The sequence below is a fragment of the Saccopteryx bilineata genome, chromosome 3, assembly GCF_036850765.1.
Source record: "Saccopteryx bilineata isolate mSacBil1 chromosome 3, mSacBil1_pri_phased_curated, whole genome shotgun sequence".
Classification (NCBI taxonomy): Eukaryota; Metazoa; Chordata; class Mammalia; order Chiroptera; family Emballonuridae; genus Saccopteryx; species Saccopteryx bilineata.
Window position 1 is genome coordinate 35,862,661 of NC_089492.1, and position 22,337 is coordinate 35,884,997.

General features: G+C 41.6%; 1 protein-coding gene across 4 annotated transcripts in view; it reads right to left on the reverse strand.

Annotated features, from left to right (window-relative positions):
* VPS13B (vacuolar protein sorting 13 homolog B) overlaps window positions 1-22,337 on the reverse strand; it is an 890,836-nt gene that overhangs the window by 38,245 nt on the left and 830,254 nt on the right. For all 4 annotated transcript variants that reach the window (XM_066265974.1, XM_066265971.1, XM_066265975.1 and 1 more), the window contains exons 45-54: window positions 20,224-20,487; window positions 19,250-19,333; window positions 18,897-19,072; window positions 18,289-18,459; window positions 17,719-17,920; window positions 16,393-16,581; window positions 12,966-13,112; window positions 9,937-10,220; window positions 7,460-7,587; window positions 7,057-7,256 (exon numbers count right to left, since the gene is read on the reverse strand). In XM_066265974.1, coding sequence (XP_066122071.1) covers window positions 7,057-7,256; window positions 7,460-7,587; window positions 9,937-10,220; window positions 12,966-13,112; window positions 16,393-16,581; window positions 17,719-17,920; window positions 18,289-18,459; window positions 18,897-19,072; window positions 19,250-19,333; window positions 20,224-20,487 — 1,845 coding nt within the window. The remainder of the gene's footprint in view (window positions 1-7,056; window positions 7,257-7,459; window positions 7,588-9,936; window positions 10,221-12,965; window positions 13,113-16,392; window positions 16,582-17,718; window positions 17,921-18,288; window positions 18,460-18,896; window positions 19,073-19,249; window positions 19,334-20,223; window positions 20,488-22,337) is intronic.

Below are 22,337 nucleotides of genomic sequence, written 5' to 3' on the forward strand. Positions count from 1 at the left end.
ATCATCATACAGCTGCCTGTGTGGTTCCTCCCTTAGTATCCATCTCCTCCACAGGGGATCTCTGTGAGGACACGGGCTGCACTCCTGTTTTGTCCACTAGTTATGTAGCCCCAACACCAAGTTATAATGCGTGCTGCATAGTAGAAATCAGTACTTGTTGACTGATTGACAGCATGCTTCATGTTTGTATTACATAAATAGTAACTGCTATGGTTTCTTTGTACCTTTCTTGGTTTGAATTTTTCAAAAGAACATTTCTTTTTATTTATTTTTTTGGTATTTTTCCAAAGTGAGAAGTGGCGGGGGCAGGGGAGGCAGACAGACAGACTCCTGCATGCGCCTGACTGGGATCCACCTGGCATGCCCACCAGGGGGCGATGCTCTGCCCATCTGGGGCGTTGCTCTGAGCCATTCTAGTGCCTGAGGCAGAGGCCATAGAGCCATCCTCAGCAACCGGGCCAACATTGCTCCAATGGAGCCTTGGCTGTGGGAGGGGAAGAGAAAGATAGAGAGAAAGGAGAAGGGGAAGGGTAGAGAAGCAGATGGGTGCTTCTCCTGTGTGCCCTGGCTGGGAATCGAACCCAGGACTTCCACACACCAGGCTGACACTCTATTGCTGAGCCGACCAGCGAGGGCCAAAAGAATGTTTCTTAAAGTTTCTAAAAGAAATCAAAATCCCAAACACCATGTCAGGATTCTAAACTATTTTCCCCGACAGGATCAAAATCATGACAAAATTATCAATGTCAGCTTATTTTTTTATTCCTTTTCTTACTTGTTGAGAATCTAAAGATTTCCCCCCCTAAAGTCAGGCTGGCACCCACTGCCACGTTATGGGAAAGATCACCAGCTGCCACTCTGGAGCCTCTCCACAGGGCCGGGAAGCTGAGTCATTGGTGCTCAGTGGTCAGTATTCTGACCAGGTGTGGGCCAGGGATGAATCCCCAGATAACCCACGCCAAGTTCACGGAGTTTCATGGCCTCTATGCCAGTTGGGTCTTCCTGGTAACTCTTAATCCCAAGAATATTTCTTTGTGTCATTATAAAGTCATTTTCTGCATATTCCCTTCCATAGTCCATTTCAAAATTATACAACATGACACTGTCCTATTTACAAAATGAAGGCAAGGGGCATATCTATGACCAACAAAAACTAAAGGACTTTTCTTCCTTGCAGCATAAGGAATTTCTGGTGATTTAATTCTGCTTTCTCAAATTCGCATCATGTGCCCCAGAACCAGGCTGAGGAGAGGCCCCTGGAAGACACGCTCACTCCTAAGAGCTGTTTCCGTTCCCTGGGGGGAGCGCTCCCTCTGCGCTCGGTGATTTATAAGCCCCGTGCGTTGCTGAGGAGACGCTGGCGAGGGTCTGAAACAGATCTTCCTACAGAATAGGAAGGAAACGCTGGTCTGCAGGACATCTGGCACAGAGCTCCCCCAAGATTAATGTGAACATGACACCGTGCTGGGTCCTCAGACCAGGGATCACGAGGGTGTTGGAAAGAGTACCTCCTCTTGGCTTTGAAGAGTCCCTGACTACAAAGGTTTGAGGAAATTTAGAGTGAATGGCAATCCCCAAAATAAGGCTTGGCTGGCAGACTGCCTATTGTAAAGAGGTCCCTAGACATATATAAGCAAAGTTTCGAACATCTTCAAACTGATGCAGGGGAGTTCAGGGATCCTTGAGTAGCCTGCAGTATTTATTTTGTAAATTAACGAGAACAGGAACTCCGTTGCGGAGGCTGCACAGACTCAGCAGATTTTCATCGTTCATCAAACGAGCACTGTGGATGGAAATCACAACGCTGGGTATCTTGGGGCCACTGCAAATGCAGGTCTCCAGGGCCAGTGTGGTCCCCTGGCTGCTTGGCCATCTTTACACCGGCCCCTGGCCATGTCCTTCAGCTGCGTCCACAGCTACTGTTCTCTGCAGGCCCCAACCCGTTCCCTCTCTCTTACAGAAGACTCATTCCACAGTCACAATAAACTTAAGGCCACTGCATATTAATTCACTCAATATTCTGGCCCCATCGCTCCAAATATCTCTATCTAATCTGTGCCCCTCCTGACCTCTCTTCCCCTGACAGATAAGAGGACACAGCCCTTCTGTTCAAGTAGAGTTCCAGGCCCTGGGGTTTGGACTTCTCTCTGGGCAGCTCTTTGCTCACCCACTTCTTCACTGACTCCTCACTGACAGCATATAAAGAGCTTCCTCACCTCAGAACTCACTGAAGTCCTCCCGTCCCTCACTTCTGTTGACTCTGAACTTGTCATCTAATTGTTAACTTGCTTCCGTCTTTCCACCTTGTTATTCCCTGTACGCTTCCCCGTTCAGGGCTGTCTGGCTTCCACCTTGCCCGGGTTTTCCTCCACCACTCTGCTTCCTCTTCTTAGTCTCTTGTTGCTGTGTGCTTACATGATGGAGTTTCCCAAGGGTAGGCCTGGGACCCTCTTTTTCTTCTCTTTCAGTTATTTCATCTTCTCATTAATTTACTCACTTGATGGTTATTAACATCTTATCGTACTGACAGGTACTCTGCCGTAGGCTGAGGACAAATAAGGCAGGTATCTGATGGCTCGTATCTTGACTTGGTAGAAAACTGTTTCAAGGAATAAGTGCAATTAAATGTCACAAATGTTCTATTGGCACATTCATCCTGAAAGTGGGGAAAATGAATATATTCCCAGAAACATATAATCTGCTATAACCGAAACAGGAAGAATCAGAGAAACTGAATAGACAGATTACAATTAGTGAAATTGAAGCAGTAATCAAAATCTCCCAACAAACACAAGTCCTGGATGAGATGGCTTCATGGGTGAATTTTACCAAACATTCAAAGAACCCCTATCCTTCTCAAACTATTCCAAAAAATTCAAGAAGAGGGAAGATTCCCAAGCTTATTTTATGAGACCAGCATTACCCTAATTCCAAAATCAGATACAGACACTACAAAGAAAAAAAAAAGATAGGCTAATATCCCTGATGAACATAGATGCAAAATTCCTCAACAAAGTATTAGCAAACCAAGTCCAGCAACACAGTAAAAAGATCATACAGGGTTCTGGCTAGTTGGCTCAGTAGATAGAGCAAAGGGACGGCATGCAGACGTCCTGGGCTCGATCCTCGGTCAGGGCACACATGAGAAGTGACCCATCTGCTTCTCTTCCCCTCTCTCTCTCTTCCCTGCTTGCAGCCAGTGGCTCAATTAGTTTGAGCTTCGGCCTGGGTGCTGAGGACATCTTGGTTGATTCGAGCATCGGCCCCACATGGGGGTTGCTGGCTGGATCATGGTTGGGGCGCATGCAGGAGTCTAACTCCCCTCCTCTCACTTAAAAATAAAGATTATACACCATGATCAAGTGGGATTTATTCCAGGGAGGCAAGGTTGGTATAATAACTGCAAATCAATAAATGTGATATATCACATAAGCAAACTGAAGGATAAAAACCACACGGTTATATCAATAGATGCAGAACAGCATTTGATAAAATCCAGCACCCATTTGTGACAAAAAAAACTCAGCAAAATGGGAATACAGGGAACATACCTCAACATAATAAAGACCATCTGTGACAAACCCACAGCCAACATCATACTCAATGGGCAAAAACTTCAAGTGTTTCTTTCCCTTATTGTCAGGAACAAGACACAGATGTCCACTAGCACCCCTCTTATTCAACACACAGCACTGAAGTCCTAGCCACAGCAATCAGACAAGAAGAAGAAAGAAAAGGCATACAAATTTGAAAGGAAGAAGTAAAGCTGTCATTATTTGTAGATTACACGATACTGTATATAGAGAACCCTACAGATTCCACCAAAAAACTACTAGAACTGATAAAATAATTCAGTAAAGTAGCAGGATACTAAATAAATATCAGAAAGTAGTTTTGTTCTTATACACCAATACTGAACTATCAGTAAGGGAAACTAAGAAAACAATTCTATTTACAATTGCATAACAAAATACCTAGAAATAAATTTCATCAAAGATGTTAAAAACCTGTGCTCAAAAAATTCTAAGATGCTAAAGAAAGATGTTTATTAAGATACATATAAGTAGAAGCATATACCATGTTACAGATAGGAAGGATTAACACCATTAAAATGTCTGTACTACCCAAAGCAATCTATAGATTCAACGCAATTCCTTTCAAGATACCAACAGCATATTTCACAGAACTAACACAAATATTCTACAGATTTACAAGGAACCAAAAAGACCCCAAATAGGCTCAGCAATCCTGAGGAAAAAAACAGGCTGGAGGAATTATGCTCCCTGATCAACTATACTACAAGGTCATAGTAACCAAAATGGCTTGCTACTGGCATAATGGAAGATCAATGGAACAGAATATAGAATAGATTCCAGAAATAAACCCATGTCTTTATGATAAATTAATATTTGACAAAGGAAGCAAGTACATACAATGGAGTAAAGGCAGTCTGTTCAATAAGTGGTTTTGAGAACATTGCACAGATATGTGCAAAAAACCAAAACTAGACCACCTTCTTAAACTGTACAAAAGAATAAACTCGAAGTGGATTAAAGACTTTAAAATGTTAAACTCAAAACCATAAAAATCCTAGAAGAAAACACAGGCAGTAAAATCTTGATTATTTCTTGAAACAATAGTTTTTTCGGATCTAGCTCCTCAGGCAAAGGAAACAAAAGAAAAAACAAACAAGTACAACTATATCAAACTAAAAATTTTGCCCAGCAAAGGAAACCATCAACAAAATAAAAATACAACCCACTGAATGGGAGAAAATATTTGCAAATAATACATCTGATAAAGAATTAATATTCAAAATTTATAAAAAAAAACCTTGTAAGTCTCAATGCCAAAAAACCCCTAAATAATTCAATTAAGAAATGGGCAAAGGAGCTAAACAGACACTTCTCCAACAAGGACATTCAGATGGCCAATAGGCATACGAAAAGGTGCTCAACATCCAGTAATCATCAGAGAAATACAAATTAAAATCGTAATGAGATATCCTTCACACCTGTCAAATGGTTATCATCAATAAATCAGCAAACAAATGTTTGTGAGGATGTGGAGAAAAGGGAAGCCTCGTGCACTGTTGCTGGGAATACAGACTGGTGCTGCCACTGCGGAAAGCAGTACAGTTACCTCAAAAAATTAAAAATAGAACTGCCTTATGACTCAGTGATTTCACTTCTAGGAATAAATCCAAAGAAACCCAAAACACTGATTCAAAAGAAATATGCACCCTTATGTCAACTGCAGTATTATTTACAAGAGCCAGGATTTGGAAGCAGCCTAAAGACCCATCAGCAGATGAGTGGATAAAAAAGCTGTGGTGCATTTACACAATGGAATACTACTCAGCCTTGAAAAAGAAGGAAATCTTACCCTTTGTGACAGCATGGATAGACCTGGAAAGCATTATGCTAAGTGACATAAACCAGTCAGAGAAAGACAACTACCATTTAATTTCACTCATATGTGGAATCTAATGAACAAAATGAACTAACAAACTAGAAACAGACTCACAGATACAGAGAACAGATTGACAGCAGTCAGATGGGAGGCTGGTTTGGAGGCTGGGTGAAAAATGTAATTGGATTAAGCAAAATAAAACTCTCAAGACACAGAGAACAGCATGGTGATGAGCAGAAGGAAAGGGGCGTGGGGTTGTAGGAGAGGGTATAAGGAGGATTACATGCAACAGAAGAAGACTTGACTTGGGGTGGTGAACACACAGATGATGTACTAGAGAACTGTACCTGAAACCTATATGACTTTATTAACCAATGTCACCCCAATATGTTCAATTAAAAAAATGAATAAATGTAAAGTGCTTATTAGCCTAAAGCCTGGTAGAGTAAGTGATTATTAAATGGAAATCATTACTATTACTATAAATATATTTATAACTTTAATATGTGTTTTGTAACCATTACAGTGGGACCTACTTCAACGCTTACTATGAAGATCAAATAAACTAATAGATGTGAAAGTACATTAAAAAAAGTGCAGCACAATATTATTTGGTCATAAAATGCAATGAAGTTCTGACACATTATAACCTGGATAAAGCTTACAAATATTATGCTAGGTGAAATAAGCCAGACACAAAAGGACAAATATTGTTTGATTCTACTTTTATGAGGTGACTAGAATAGGCAAATTCAGAAACAGGAAATATAATAGCGGTTACCAGGAGTTGAATAGAGAGGAAGTTAGGGCGTTACTACTTCTAGAGCCAGAGCTCTGGTTTGGGATGCTGAAATAGTGCTGACGGCTGTACAATATGGTGAAAGTATTTAGTGTCACTACATTATATATTAAAACAATTTTAAGTACAGCAGAAATGAAATGCTTGATTCATGTGCCATTTTTAACAAAAATAACACCACTAACATCCGGAGTAAGACAGAGACAAACAAGGACATTTTATCTGTTCAGGATTTTAAAGCTGTACTTTTATTTGCAAAGTTTTATGTACTACTAGGACAAAATGTGTATCTTAAAATTAGTAAACTTTCAAGAGGGAATTAATCTAGGGTTGGCATTATGATTGTATTAAAATCTGGCCACTTAGACTCCCTTCTATGTAGAGAAGTCCCATAAATTAGCCCCGTTTTACTTTTACCAAGTATTCCTCTCTGGCAAACACTTGTATAGTACACTTTAGAGATCCACACTTGCATTTGGGAGTTTACACCATGAGGATGTAACAATGGATACACATATGACCTCACACAGAAACAGGAAGTTCAGCATTTAGAAAACTATGCTTACAAATTGACAAGCAGGCCCTGGTCAGGAGGTTCGGTGGAGAGAGTGTGGTTCTGGCGCCGAGGTCAAAGGTTCGACCCTCAGTCAGGGCACACAAGAAAAGCAGCCGACGAGCGTACAACTAAATGCAACAACTAAGTGGAACAACAAGGTGACGCTTCTCTCTGTCTCCCTCTCTCTCAAATCAATGGGAAAATTAGAAAAAAAAAATAGATAACCACTGAAACCTTAGGAAAGGAAAGTCTCCTTTGGGCATCAGCAGGAACACGTGGGCTCACTGACCTGCGTCCCCTGACCGTTGGTGTCGATGGCATCACTCCACTCGGTCGCCGCCTCGTCCAGGAGTTCTGCCCTCAGAAGGAGGCTCGGAAGCAAGTCCTTGGTCTTGCAGTCTGGGTAACTGGAAATCTGATGGTAAAGCTCATGATGGATTGAGCACTCAGAAGGAACTTTTCTGCAATAAACCTTAAATTCTGGAATATCTACAAGAAAGAAAAGGGCACATGCAGACTTAGGCCTTGAAGACAAATTTAAACATAGTGTGGCAAGAAAAACTTTATAACGAGGGATGAATAATAACTTTTATTTAAACAGTCTTCACAGGATCACAGGCAACTACTAAGTCACAAACATCCAGAAAAAATACAAGTTTTGTATTGTTTAAATTCAATGCTATAAGATGTACCTTTCATATTTTCCTTTATAAGTATTGTGACTGGACATCTGTTGTGAAAAATTACTCGAGGACTAGGGTCTTCTGAGAAGGTTAAATAAGTCACTCCGAGGTGTTCTTGATATGTCAGTGCAATAGCCCTAGAATCAGATGAAATCAAGTGACAGAAGTGGATTAGAAAGTAATTCAAGCTTTCTCTACTGATATATGTTTATTTATATTTGCAATATCCAAAACTCTGTAATACCTTTTCTTTTATAAATCAGAGGAAATGTTTTCTAGAGAAAGAAGGCTTTTTATCTTCTCATATGTTAACTACCATATATTAATTATAGTTTTATGAACTTTTTTCCTAAAAACACTGACACGTTTATATTTTTTTTAAAGTGAAAGATTCTATAAAGATAGAAGCCATGACTTCTAGCGCTCAGAGGGAACTGCAGGTAAGCTGTATTGACCTGTCTTCCTGCCCTCTTCCTTTCATGCCTGTGTGCCTCACACTTTTCAGACAGGGTACCTACCTTCTGCCTTAAAAGTGCCCAGTGAACTTTGGCAAAGGAGAAGTGATACACTCTCAGAAGGCCTCCCAGGGAATCTGGGTACTTGCCCTTCTCCCCTCCCCCCCAAGGTAGGTAGGCTCATAATGTTTGTTATTAGTTTTGACAATCATCATACGTGACAGGCTCTCCATTCTGACAACTGACAACGAAGCCATAATGTTTGGTGTTAGAGTAGCTGCCACGTGGGCACAGGCTGCCTGCCCTCTTCAATGGAGCAACAGAAAGTGTTCAGTTTAGATCTAGAGACTACCAAACAATATTTCATATCAAAGCAGGAAAAAGTTCTCCCTGCAGCTTAAATTACACGGATTGTTCAAATTAATCAAAGATATTTGCCCAATGTGTAATTTCCCATTTGCCATTTATCCTGTTTACTAGTGTCTATGAGTTATTCTCGAAGATTGTATTGTCTGAAATGCCAGAGTGAATTGTCCATTAGCATTTGGGGAAATCCAATTAATAACACCATCAAACGTGCACTGCTGGCCCGGGAGAAGGGAGAGGAGGAGATGGGCAGCAGGAAGTGAATTCACTTTCAGAGCACAGTCCTTGGATGAATGCCAAAGTTCTTTTCCCAGCCTCGTTCTGAAAGAGCAAGCCAACCTCCGAGCGTTTTCTTTTTGATGGCCAAGAAAGCTGGGGGCCAGACCTAACATATGGGGCCTTTAATCTCGTTCAAAATGTAAGAATAAGATTAAGTTATTTTAATAAAATTATGTCTTATAATTCTTAGAACTTTACTAATTTCAAATAAAAACTTACAGGCTTGTCTTTAAGTTTTAAAAATAAGGTTTGTTTTCTATATATAGGTTCACATCACTTTCTTTTTCTTTCCCTTTATTTTAGATTTTATTTATTGATGTTAGAGAGAAGAGAGAGAAAGGCAGAGGGAGGGAGGAACAGGAAACACCCACTCGCAGTTGCTTCTCCTATGAGCCTTGACAGGGCAAGCCAGGGGTCTTGAACTGACGACCTCAGCATTCCAGGTTGACGCCTTATTCACTGCGCCACACAACTTTCAAAAATACTTCCTTAAACTCACCACACTAAACTGCCCCAATTAGAATATAAGGATAAGCACTCCTCTCCAGATTTAGGGATGAAAGTGTTTGTAAAATAAGGAATGTTTATGAATGTTGTAAAAGAAGAAGGGATGTAGGTAGGCAACAGGGCCTTACTGTTATGGGTGATGCGAGTTAGAAAATTATCTTTAAAAATATTACTACTAGAAATCTGTATACCTCACAAAGCTGGGATGGCTGGAACCTCGAATAAATTCTATAAATTCATAATCATGAAAATAAGGTACCTCTCATAAGGTCACAGTATGCTTTCTTTGTACTTTTTACGTATAGCATGAGCAAATGATTCCCGATAGCTTCAGAAAAGATATGTTGCATGCAAAATAACCACAGAGTACAAGTCCAGTATGAGCAAACCATTACATGTCCTTGGCTCGATTCTGCGGCTGCTATCTGCATAACTGGTAAATTGCGTGCAGGAACAGCCAGAGAACAGTCTTCTGTAACTTGTGTTTATCTAAGTTCTCTCTCTTAATGACTTTTTGAGAAAAAGTCTATGTTGAAATAAAATACAGGAAAAGATAAAGGTTTTCCAACTTGACTTTCTCATATTTTAACCCTTATTTCTTATCACTTGACAGAGGCTAAGAAGTTGTAAGAGAAGGTGATCTTTCATTACGATGTATTGCTGTTCTTTGGTAGAAACACCATCATCTTCCCCCAGGAGAAGGCCCATAATGAAAAAACTCTCATCAGTGGGGCAACCCATTTGTGATCATAACATTTGCTCAGTTATATACAATGTCTAGTGAACATATATTGAGCACTGTAATTATTGTGTCTCTCTTGGCACCTCGAACCACTATAGTAACAAGCAACGCAGGGCACTCCCATATACGTAACATACCTGGTACAGAATCCATTCTCCCTGCAGTTCCCCAAGGGCACCGCCACACTCTGCCTGGGGAAGTCGGGTCTCACCACGGCCGGCGTGCTCCAGCCCTGGGAGCCGCGGGCGCCTGCGGCAGGAGAAAAGGCCAGCGAGATCTGTTTCTGCAGCTGAGAGGTGTCCGACGCCGACTGACCGATGTCAGGCATCAAGTCCCAGCAAGGAAGGGAGCTGGCGTTCACAGCAGGCTGCTCACCACCTGGGCAGATGCTGAAAGTAGCACTGTCTGGAACATGAAAATCCTGAAAAAAGAAAAGATGATGCCAAGGGAGCACACTTACTGCAGTGATACAGAGACGTTAAGCTTTTCAAGTACAGTTTCTAAGAAACAACCACCAGGTGTCCTTAGGAGGTGGCCAGGTGGGAGGCACGGGCTTTTAAAATCCTGTTCCCATGACAAAGCCCTAACAAGGCAATTACCGGTGGTGGGAGCAGGGGCTGCTTTTCTAGGCACAAAGAAACATGACAGAACTGGGTGATTTAAAAGGTGATGCAAAACTCTCAGTGTCTCCCTGGTACTGCAAAAATCCAGATGCTACAGGGGAAGAAATGCCACGTGGTAGGGAGGCAGTTTTCTCGGACAGACGTGGCTGGACCGAAAGGGAGTGGCACCCTGGGGCAGGGACTTTGAAAGAAGAGATCTGAGGGAGATACAGACGGTGAACTGGGGCTCAGAAGACCAATTTTGGTGAAGGCTCACCTTGCGTGGGGAGGAAACTCCAATTCCAACCCTCAGCTGCAATTCCACCTGGTTTCTGGCTCATTAGTGAGTCTCAGAGGTTTATACTTAAAAAAGATCTTGAGAGTTCTAGTTTTAATTTTTTGTGGAACCTCTATACTGTTTTCCATAGTAGGTGTGCCAATTTCCAATCCCACCAACAGTGCAAGAGAGTAAAAACTAAAATGAATAAACAAAACTAACAGACTCACAGATGCAGAGTATCACCTGATAGTAACTATGGCGTTGGGGGTGGGGGATGGGCAGGAAGGGGAAGGGGATTAAGAGGTACAAATTCACAAGGTAATAAGGCATGGGGATGTAAGTTGTAGCATAGGAAACAGCCAATAGTACAGTGATAGCTTCGTATGATGATAGAGGGTTCTAGACTTCTCATGGTCATCACTTTATAAGATATATGAATGCCAACTCTATGTTGTACACTTGAAAAGTAATATAGCAATGCATGCCAACTATAATTAAAAAGAGTTTTATATTCCAGAATAAAAACATTTTTAAAAGACTTTGAGAGTGAATTTATTTGAGCCTCCTCTTTCACAGCAAAGAAAGCTGCTCTCCTAGGAGCCGATGACTTGTCCAAAATCACAGAACTAGTGAGGAGCAAAGCCCCGCAGAGGCCAGGCCCCCTGCTTCCTGCTTTCTCCCTGTCCGACACACCCTCCCTGAGATGCGAGGGATTAACGTGTCTCAAAGAAGCTCCTAGCCTGACTGAGGCTGGGTCAGGGCTGCTGGGAGGAATGCGGGCCTTCCCTCCTCTCCGGAGGCCCAGACAGAGGGGCAGTTCCCTGGGAGGCTGCTGCTGCTGCGCTCTCATTCCCCGAACACCTAGCCCTCTAATGAATGTTATCTCACTTAATTTTCACAAAAACCCTGCCAGTAACATGAAGTTATTGGCCATTTTCCAGTGAGGAAATGTCAGCGTGGAAAGCCCGGACCTAATGTTTCAGGAAGCCCCTGGGAAGGGCGAGGCAGAACCTTCAGGACGCAGGCGAATCCTCCTGTGGAAGCCGCTCCTACAGTGCCAGCGTTGCTCCTCTGTTTTCCAGCTGCAGACTTCTAGTTACCTCTTTATTTTAACAACACTTCAATGAACCCAGATAAAAATGTACTATTCTGACATTTTTGTAAATATTGCAATGCTCTGTAAACTTAGAAGAATAAGACTTTCATCCTATTTTACTTTTCTAACCCAATTTTTAGAGTTGAAAGTAAGGGATAACAGAAAATGCAGATAGAGGTAAAGAAAGATAGTATTTTTCTGTATGATAGTTTCAATAACATAAAACAATAGCATACCACTTAGAATGTTATTTTTAAATTCTTTTAAAATATCTCCCTTCTCTCTAAATATAACCATACTAATTGTATAAAGAACTGAATCAGGCCCTGTCCGGTGGGCTCAGGGGTAGAGCATCGGCCTAGCATGTGGGTGTCCCAGGTTCGAGTCCTGGACAGGGTACACAGGAGAGGCGACCATCTGCTTCTCCACCCCATCTCTCTCCTCTCTTCCGCTCCTACAGCCATGGTTCAATTGGTTCGAGTGCATCTGCCCTGGCACTGAGGATGGCTCCGTGGGGCCTCCCCTCAGGCATTAAATATAGTTCCTGGTGAGCATGGCCCCAGATGGTCAAAGCATCAGCCCCAGACAGGGGTTGCCGGGTGAATCCCGGTCAGGGCACACTCAGGAGTCTGTCTATCTCCCCTTCTCTCACTTGGAAAAGAAGAAAAAAAAAGAAGAATAAAAAAGAACTGAATCAAAAATCCTTATTGGATTTATTTTCCACATATCCTGCCATGGAGATGTTAACATACATTTCCACATTTACTCTCCTTGTGGACATGGAGCTCAGTGCTCCCAGATCTGGGGGTCAGGTGGGGCCCAGCCTTTGCCCACACAGCTCTTCCAGGCTCCATGCCGCTGCCTGCAAGGCAGATGTTCTCTCCCTGTGACTGGGAGCCGGCACAGGAGCGCTTCCCCGCGGAGGGGCCCGGGCTTAGTGGGGTGCTAGAAGAGTGTGCGCAGCTTCCTAGCAGATGGGGTGCAGGCAGTGCTAAGCCGGCTGTGTGTCAGGATGTTTCTGCTTGTTATTTACCTTGGAAGCACTGACCATGGTTTTAATTATGGCAAAAATAAATGCATTTCTTTTTACCTAAATTCAGGGTTAGCTTTTATATGTTCTAGGTTAAAAAAAGTAGATCCCATTGTGACTTATTGAAACTTAAGACAATCTTGTTATGGATTACTTACCTCTTTTCCAGAATGGGGCTTGCAGATGGATAACTGTGGCTTATAAAATAGTTGATACGGTGTGTTATTGACTATTGTAGTCTTGTCTTCGATTTGAATAATTTGTATGCCCTGCTGTACCATGGAGGAGATGCAGAACTGACATAACTGCAAGACAATTGAGGAAGAGTAAATCTGAACATTGTATAAGACATAAAAATCTCGATTGATTTTAAAAGGTAATTTTAACTATGGGTTTTCCCAGGACAGTACCAATTTCCCCTTTGTCCCTTTTCAGTTTCAAAAATGTCCAGGCCCCTATTTACTCTACAACAGGGTATTTCAGCAAACCAGCTAGTTACTTTTGCTGCTGTGTAGCAACTGATATAGACTTGTTTTCAAGTTATTTAACCAATTCCCTCAAAAAATATTTATTTACAAAGCACTTATATGTAAACAGATGCCATTCATTTTTTCCCTTTTCTCTAAGTGAGAAGAGGGGAGATAGAGAGACAGATTCCCACATGTGCCCTCATTGGGAACCACCCAGCAACCCATCTGGGGCCAATGCTCAAATAAACCTAGCCATTTTTAGTGCCTGAGGCTAATGTGCTTGGACCAACCGAGCTATCCTCAGTGCCTAGGGACACACTTGAACTATTTGAGCTACTGGCTGCGAGAGGGGAAGAGAGAGAGAAGCAGATGGTTGATTATCTGTGTGCCCTGACTGGGAATCAAACCTAGGACTTCCACAGGCCAGGTCGACGCTCTATCCACTGAGTCAACTGGCTAGAGCCCATATTTTTCAACATAAATAATTTAATTAAATATTCCTCCCCTTCTTTCTCATGCCTATGATAGCAGGTACCTCACTGAATGGACCAAGGGGTGTTCTGACAACTTTAATGATGATGATGATCACAAAGAAAACATAATGAATGACCCTCATATACTGTCTTCTTGTGGTCTACCTGTTTTAAGTACTTCCTACATATTAACTCACAAGATCCTCACAACACCCCTATGGGGTAGCTACTATTACCTCCATTTTACAGAAGAGAAAATGAGGCACAATAGGGTTAAGTAACTTGGCAAAGGTTACAAATTTAAAGAGGGTCTACGCCCTGGCCAGAGGCTCAGTGGATAGAACATTGGTCTGGCATGCAGACGTCCCAGGTTTGATTCCCAGTCAAGGCACATATTGGAAGTGACCATCAGCTTCACTCCCTCTCCTCACTCCCTCCTGCAGCCAGTGGTTCAACTAGTTTGAGCATGGCCTTGGGCACTGAGGATGATTGGTCCAAGCACATCAGCCTCAGGCACTAAAAATAGCTCGGTACTAGAGCATCAGCCCTAGACATGGTTGCCAGGTGAATCCCAGTCAAGGTGAATGTGGGAGTCTGCCTCACTATCTCCCCTCCTCTCACCTAATAAACAAACAAACAAATAAATAAAGAGGGTCAATTTGGGTTGGCAACCCTGCTATCTGGTTGCATGGTGCTGCTCTTAATCACTACAGGTGTCATTTTACTACCTTACCATGTTATATGCAGAACTGATACTCAGAGAAAATCTTACTTGCCTAAAGATACCCACCTAGCAAGTGGTATTATCAGGACAGCAGTTATCAAAGTGTGGTCTAGGGCCCTGTTGGGGGGGATATCTTTGAGATCTTTTTAGGGGGTTCAAAGGTCAAACTATTTTTATAATACTACTAAAATGTTATTTGTCTTTTTCACTCTAATTCTCTCACGAGTGTACAAGTGAAGTTTTCTAGAGCTCACATGATGCTTGATGTCATCACTTTCATGACTAATGGAATGTATGTATATCTTTCTCTTTAAATTTTTTTTGTTTTGACTTCTAATTTGATAACTATCAATAGACATAACCCATGTAAACAAAAAGTTTTGGGAGGCCTTCAATGATTTTAAGGGGTTCTAAAAGTAAAAAGTTTGAGAATCACTGCTAAAGAACATTGAGAGATAGACATATATAATAATATATTTTCCGCTCTGGCCGGTTGGCTCAGTGGTAGAGCGTAGGCCTGGCGTGCAGGAGTCCCGGGTTCGATTCCTGGCCAGGGCACACAGGAGAAGTGCCCATCTGCTTCTCCACCTCTCCCCCTCTCCTTCCTCTCTGTCTCTCTCTTCCCCTCCTGCAGCCAAGGCTCCATTGGAGCAAAATTGGCCCGGGCGCTGAGCATCGCCCCCTGGTGGGCATGCCGGGTGGATCCCAGTTGGGAGCATGCGGGAGTCTGTCTGACTGCCTCCCCGTTTCCAACTTCAGAAAAATACAGAAAAAAAAAATATATTTTCCAACAGTTCACTCATTGATCATTCATTTATCCACAAACATTTATTCAGCAGTTGCTGTGGCTACATTGTGAGGTGCTGGAGATATTGGGTGTTTGGCTGTATATCATAACATTTTCCCCAGGTTTTGATGGTAGTTCTCAACTTACAACTCTTCAACTTTGGGTGATTCACGCTTACAGCTCTTCGCCATTCACACCCATGTCACAATATTCTGGCCGGCAGAGCATAAACATGTGCGGCCCAGACAACTCTGAGGAAATGGATACCAGCCTTGAACTCTGAAGAAAGACCTACTTCTTTGTGTCAGAGAAATTTATTTTTAAAAAGTCACCAACTGACCCTAACTTTTCTCAAGAGGCTCTTCAAAGATGCCCGTCAAAATCTAACGTTTGCCCACAGAAAGGTCATTCTGAACTATACTACTCTGATGAGGTATCCCTTCTCTGTCTGATTTGGGACAGCTAAATAATGAAGATATTATTAAGTACAGTATGAGACCTCTAAATGGTACAATATGATAGTGTACTTTCATACATAGTTTAATGTGATTCATTACTGTATTATTCAGCTTAATTGGTTTTCATAGACTTGTGCTGAAAGCACACAGTTGTATTTAATTATAACCGATTAAGTATGTTTTTTTGTACTCATATCTTTAAAAACATGGGTACCAGTCCCCTGCTCAGGGATACTGCTCCCTCTTATAACAGTGGTTCTCTGTGAAAACCAGAATGGACCCTTGTCACTTTGCTCAGGAACAGAACCCATCCCTTTACTCAGTGCTCAGAACGTCAGCAACTCAACTTCCCTCTAAAAAAAGCCACCTACATTTGTGGATATTTGAGAGTAAGCTCATTCCCCCCACTTCCCACATATGATAAATCAAGAGACTGCTGAGTGTTCTGAACTAGAGAAGTTATTAGATAAATTATGTGATATAACTTTTATCACTGGTATTAGAAAAAAAACCTTGTAAAACAGAGAGGTCTAAGAAATCATGTGTTTCACCATCATAAATTGTCTAGAATAATAATACCAAAAGGGTATTACAAAAGAAAAGGGTGGATTCATTTTAAACAGGTCAAAGGGATGGCACGGCATTCCCTGAGCCACAGAGACTGTGATCCTACCTTCTGATGTCCTGGGAATGCACCAAGTCTTATTTCGGCATCAAGAAAGCCTTCTTCGTCCAATGACACAACTTCACCGTTACCTCCATCTTTCCACTTTGGAGATGTCAGGTTATGAACCAGGTTAATTGCTACTGACTTGTGCACAGTGTTTGTATTTGCCCAGTATATTCCAATTTGAAAAGCTTCCTGGAAAAATAACACCTCAATTATAAAATATTTTTCTTAACTTTGAGATTTTTACCTCAATCCACAGGAGCTTTTAATATTATATAATAGGTCTAGTTAGGCAACCAAATCCCTTCATGGTTTTTTCTTTCTTTTCTTTTTCTTCTTTCTCTCTCTCTTTCCATAATGGCAACATACATTTTATTTTAGATCCCACTGTTTTCTTTGATTCACCATGGAATTCACATTTATGGAAGGGGGATAAAACCAAACCCAAATTGTAACTGCCCAATAAATACCAAAGGCTTAAAACTGAAAGTTTAATTTCATTTGACTAAAGAATAATATGCAACTTTCAGTCCATGTAGGGTCAACATTCCACTTCTATAAGGTAACACCATCTGATTATCTAAAAAAATGCAATTGAATAAAGATGTTTATGAACTGAGGGCCCCCCACCCCGCAAAGAACTCTAAAGTTGTTCCCTATCAGAAAAACTTTTTATTTAGGAATTCCTTCTACCTATTTTCTTATAGATCTATGTATGTACCTTTTAAAAATGAGCTAGCCTCATCAAGAAAATTCTCCTGTGATGGGATAGATATAAAATCTTCCTGTGAAATTCTGCTCTGTGATTAGGTTTTCCCCTGCGTTGGAAATGATTCCATTTTGTTACTGTCAACACTGGGTGGACATCATGATTATGGACATTCAAACCCATTTATAAAAGAAAAAGCAGCCCTGACAAAAACGGTTGCTCAAAAATCCCCAATTCTTACCCGTCTTGCAGATCTGCAAGAAACACAAAAACATCTAGGGGGTAGGTTATTGGAGATTATGGTTCTACGTCCTTAACATATCCAGAGTAGGCCAATTCTAATGCTTGTCAAATATCCCATACACGATGGAAATGAGAATGTAACTAGTACAAGTTATCAAATTTAATGATAACTCAAACATGAATACTGCTGATGGGCCAAAAAGGACATCTGAAATGTCTTTGAATTTCAAAGAACATTCCATACCCCTTACATATGCATCTAAGAGGACAGTTTCCCACAACTGACTTGTTCTGTTATGAACATAAATGCAACCTCAGAATAAAAGCTAGCTGTTGAAAGAAAAGAATTCATATTAGTTAAAAAAAAGTTATAGTACCTGAAAACTAGGAGGGATAATAATTTTGCCAGCAGGAACCTGTAGAACAATCTTCTCTCCTTCAAAGAGCCAGAGGTCCCACTTGGATTGATTGATAAGCAGGGCCCAGGGTAGAAGTTCTATCAACAAGGTTCTAACATATGGCTTCCAGACTGACAGCTTCACTTGCATTGGGCTATCCCACTGACTCAGCTGTTCATTCCTGTTCCAAATACCACATCCAAGAGACTCAGTGAAACATAATGACTTCAGTATTCCTGAAATATGTTTAAGGATTCCAGACACACGGTGCTCCTGTATGACACCTCTTCCTACCACAATCATCCAGTGCTGGATTTGCATCCAGGAGAAAGTGACTTTTCATGCAATTACATTCCAGATCATGAGTAAAGTAATCTATGAAATACATCTACTTGATGATAAAAGGGCAGAATCTGACAGCTACATGAAAATATCTTCTTTTTTAAAAAAAAATAATAACACTTTTTAAAAAAATCTAACATTGTTGTGAATGGTCATTTACTACTTAATATTGAGACATGTTTGTAGAAGATTGTTGGAAAGCATTACCTGTCAGAATCCTTTTTGTTATAGGGCCACACGGTTCGAAGGGACTTTTCCGGTCCATAGAATTCATCCAGGATCTGATTAACGGAACCTCCAGGGTGTATCTTAGTGGCTATTTGCTTAATGAGGGATGTTGAGATGGGAACAGCACAATGGGAAGGGTCATCTTCTTCTCTAAGAAACGGAAAGAAAAAAACAAGAATATCAGATTTCTAACGTGCTCTACAATTTACTGAAAGAAATCTAACAACACATGTAGTATATATAGTCCAATATTTCTTTGTGAGATTGCGTCAAGTTTTTGGTCCTGGATGCCTCCCCTCCAACCATGCTTAGGTGAGATCTCTATTCATCTCTTCATCTATGAGAGAAATAATGGGCCAATTACATATTTTGATGAATCCTCTTGTTTGTTTCTAAGCTTAATGAAATAGGCTGAATTGTATTTAAAGCTAAAGTAGAGAATATAAGAACACTAGGCAGAGTAATTTTAAAATAACATTCTCATAAGAAATCATACAAAACACTCTTCTCTTCCCCTTCACTCTTGACAGTACAAGGTAATTTTATACTGAATTTTGCTTAGGAAAATGTAAGGATTTTTCCAGTACCTTGCTTGAAATGTTAGGTGATGGACAAGGTCAGGTTCTATGTTTTGCAGTGGTTTTTCTTGCCCTCTTCCTGGAATAATTTGTGTTTCGCTCAATCCCAGACTCCTTTTCTCCAAATGTATGATAATGGGGTCTGGAAGATGACTCCTCATGATAAAAAGAGGGCTGAACACTATCTGTAAAAATAAAAGGACAGAAGAATTTTCATATTTGCTTTGTTGCAGTATTCCAGCTGTTTGATGCTGAAACAAACTTGTAATAAATCTCTTCCCTGGGTCACTCTGACCTTAATTTATTTCAGAACAGAAGAGGTCAGAGTCATATACCATATTTTAGGGTTGGAAAGCACTCACCATTCGTTGTTGCACTTGAGAGTTGGGTTCCAAAGTCAAAACTGTGCACCAGACATAAATAATGGAACTGTTTGAAGATGGCACCTGCACATGAGATAGGAAGGGGTCCTATTAAATCCTGATTTACCAATTAATCAAAATAAGGCACAGATATAACATTGGTTTGAAGGATTAAAAAGTTTGAAGTTATAGAAAAAAGTCATAAAAAAAGTAAACTAAGCAAAAACAGACTTCATTATGAGATATAGTGACTGTGCAGTGAGTTAATGGGGCCAGTTCTTCCCACAAAGACGAAGGGACTCGTGTGAGGAGAGAGTGATAGAGGCTGAGTGGGGAATGCAAGTGATGATGGTGGAGACTGAAGAAAGATAAAAACGTAATGGATCATCACAAAGATTCTTAAGTGGGGAGGACACCCTTTACCCCCCCTCCTACAATGCCCTGTACATCAGAATCTCTTTTAAGATGTGAGTCGCCTCCATCTGGGAGGGGCAGCATCTTGGCTCTAAGACTGTTGACACAGATACAAATGCGCTGTCCTGCGCTGGGGAGGAAACAGTTTGGGAAGTAATAGTCAAAGCCTCTTTATATTATTTCAGATCTCTCCTCTTTTGAATATATCACATTTTAATAGAAAGTGTTATACTGAATAAAGGACAAAATGAGAAAATTTTTATCTTTAATCATTTTATATGTTTCAATTATAGTTGACATAAAATATAGTAGTTTCAGGTGTGCACCTTTCGTGATTAGACATCATATAACTTACTAAGTGATCAACTGATAAATCTCATACTCAACTGGCACCATACATAGTTATTACAATATTATTGACTGTCTCTCCTATGCTGTGCTTTACATCCACGTGACTATTCTGTAACAACCAATTTGTACTTCTTAATCTCTTGACCTTTTCTTCCCATCAGAAATTTTTAATTGAAAGCTGCTCTGTTCCAGATGTGCACTTCTCATACCTGAATGACAACACTGTACTCAGGAACCTTGGATTCCAGGCACACGTCTCTTGACCAATCCTCATCTCCTTTGGCCTTCACACACAACTCCGTCAGCTCACTGTTTTCCAGAATGTATGAAGGCAACTTCTGCCTGGCTGTGAGGCAGTCAAAATGTTCTCGAACCACAGCTTGTCCATCTTGACCAATGTAATGCTGAACGACTTTTAGCTCTATGCTTTGAGCTAAATAACTACAAATGATCTGTCTTCCACAGATGATAATCTAAAAGATAATGAAAAAATAAGGCCTCATCAATTCAGATTTCATGAATTGAAAATATGTAATTGTTCAGAGAGAGTAACCTGTGATCATTTCAATGAAAAAAATATTAAGTCATTAGCATGTTTAGAGACTACAACTTTTTATCCAGCTAGGAGCATAGTTCATAGCAGGCATTAAGAAGTATTTCTTAAATTGGTTGAAATGGAAAAGACAATGCAAAATTTATTCTTAGAAAATGAACGCTTTTAGAAAGCAAATCCTTCTGTAATATGAATACTTACCATGATGGGGAAATAGGGCTCTCCCATCTAAATTTCCCTATCTGTACTATGTTTTCAGATTATAAAATAATAACTAATATAGATATTGTACACCTCCAGGTCTAAGCATGTGAGGATTAATTTTATGTGCCACCTCAAATGGGCCAGAGAGTACACAGATATCTGGTCAAACGTTATTCTGCGTGTGCGTGTGAGGGTGTTTCTGATGAGAGGAACGTGAGTGGCACACTAAGGGAAGCAGATTGCCTCCCAAGGTGAGTGGGCCTCAGGCTAACAAATGAAAATCTGAGAAGAGAAGGCTGAGGAAAGGGAACCCCTCCTGCCTGACTGTTTGAGCTGGACATTGGTCTTTCTTCAACCTCTGGACACAGACTGAACCACCATCTTGGGTCTCTAGTCTGCTGGCTTGAGGACTGGAACTACATGTCGGCTCTTTGGCGTCTCCCACTTGCAGACCTCAGATCTGGGGACTGCCTGACTGACCTTCATGATCATGTGAGCCAATTTGTCCTACATCTTTCCCTCCCTTCCCTTTGCGCATACAAAAGACATGTGTATAAATATAAATATCTGTGTGTGCACACATATAACTTTTGGTTCTGTTTCTTTGAAGAACCCTGACTACTCTTTTCATCTCACAGCAACCTTACAAAATAGGTGCTACTATGACGGCTCTTCTTAACAAGAAGAAAGTGGAGGCAGAGAGGTGGAATAACTGCCCAACATTACCCAGACTGGCACAGAGTCTGTGTTGCCAGTCACCGGATGGTCCATCTCTCATAAAATTAATACCTACTAATTAAGAAAACTTATAAACTTTAAAAAGAGAATAAAGGCTGTCCATCATAGTGTAAATGTGGCAGACACCGCTGGTTTTGCTAAATAGCTGGTCCCTCCTCCCTTGCTGTGAAGAACCCTGATTAGATTTAGGTCTCAAAAAACAGCAAAATAGAGTGACGTCACGGAAATGGTGCCGTGAGCAGCGCGTCCGACAGATCTCCCCTAAATCACAACAAATTTATCAACTAGAAACAGAAAAATTTATCCTCGGAGCATTCCGGAGTTCTACACAAACTGAAAGCGAAAGGACTGTTATCACTTGAATCTGAGAGACGAGGGTGTGGAGGAAGCTACCGCAGCGACGTTCATTCAAGCCGCCAGGGAGTGCGCCTGTGGTGAGTCAGCCTACACTCGGGAGCCACGAGCAGCCGCGGGCGCGCGCCTGGTACGGTTGCAGAGCGAGCACCGCCCACACTCGGGAGCAGCGAGCAGCCGCCCGGCGCGCGCGCCCGATCCGGTTGCAGAGCGAGCACCGCTAACGTTCCCAGCGGCCAGTGCACTGCGAGTGAGAGTCGCCAGCCACCAGTGCCCGGAGCACCCCATTCGCGCGTGTGCCCTGGGCATTCCACACGCCCAGAGCGCCTTACTGGCCCGCACACCCAGGGTGCCCCATTATCCTGCACCTGGTATGATTCAGCCGCCAGCGGCAGGGCGAGCGGGAGAGGCACCAGGGTGGTCTTCTACTTGGGAGATTCTCTCCGTGGGCGGGGCACCTCACCCAGCCATTCA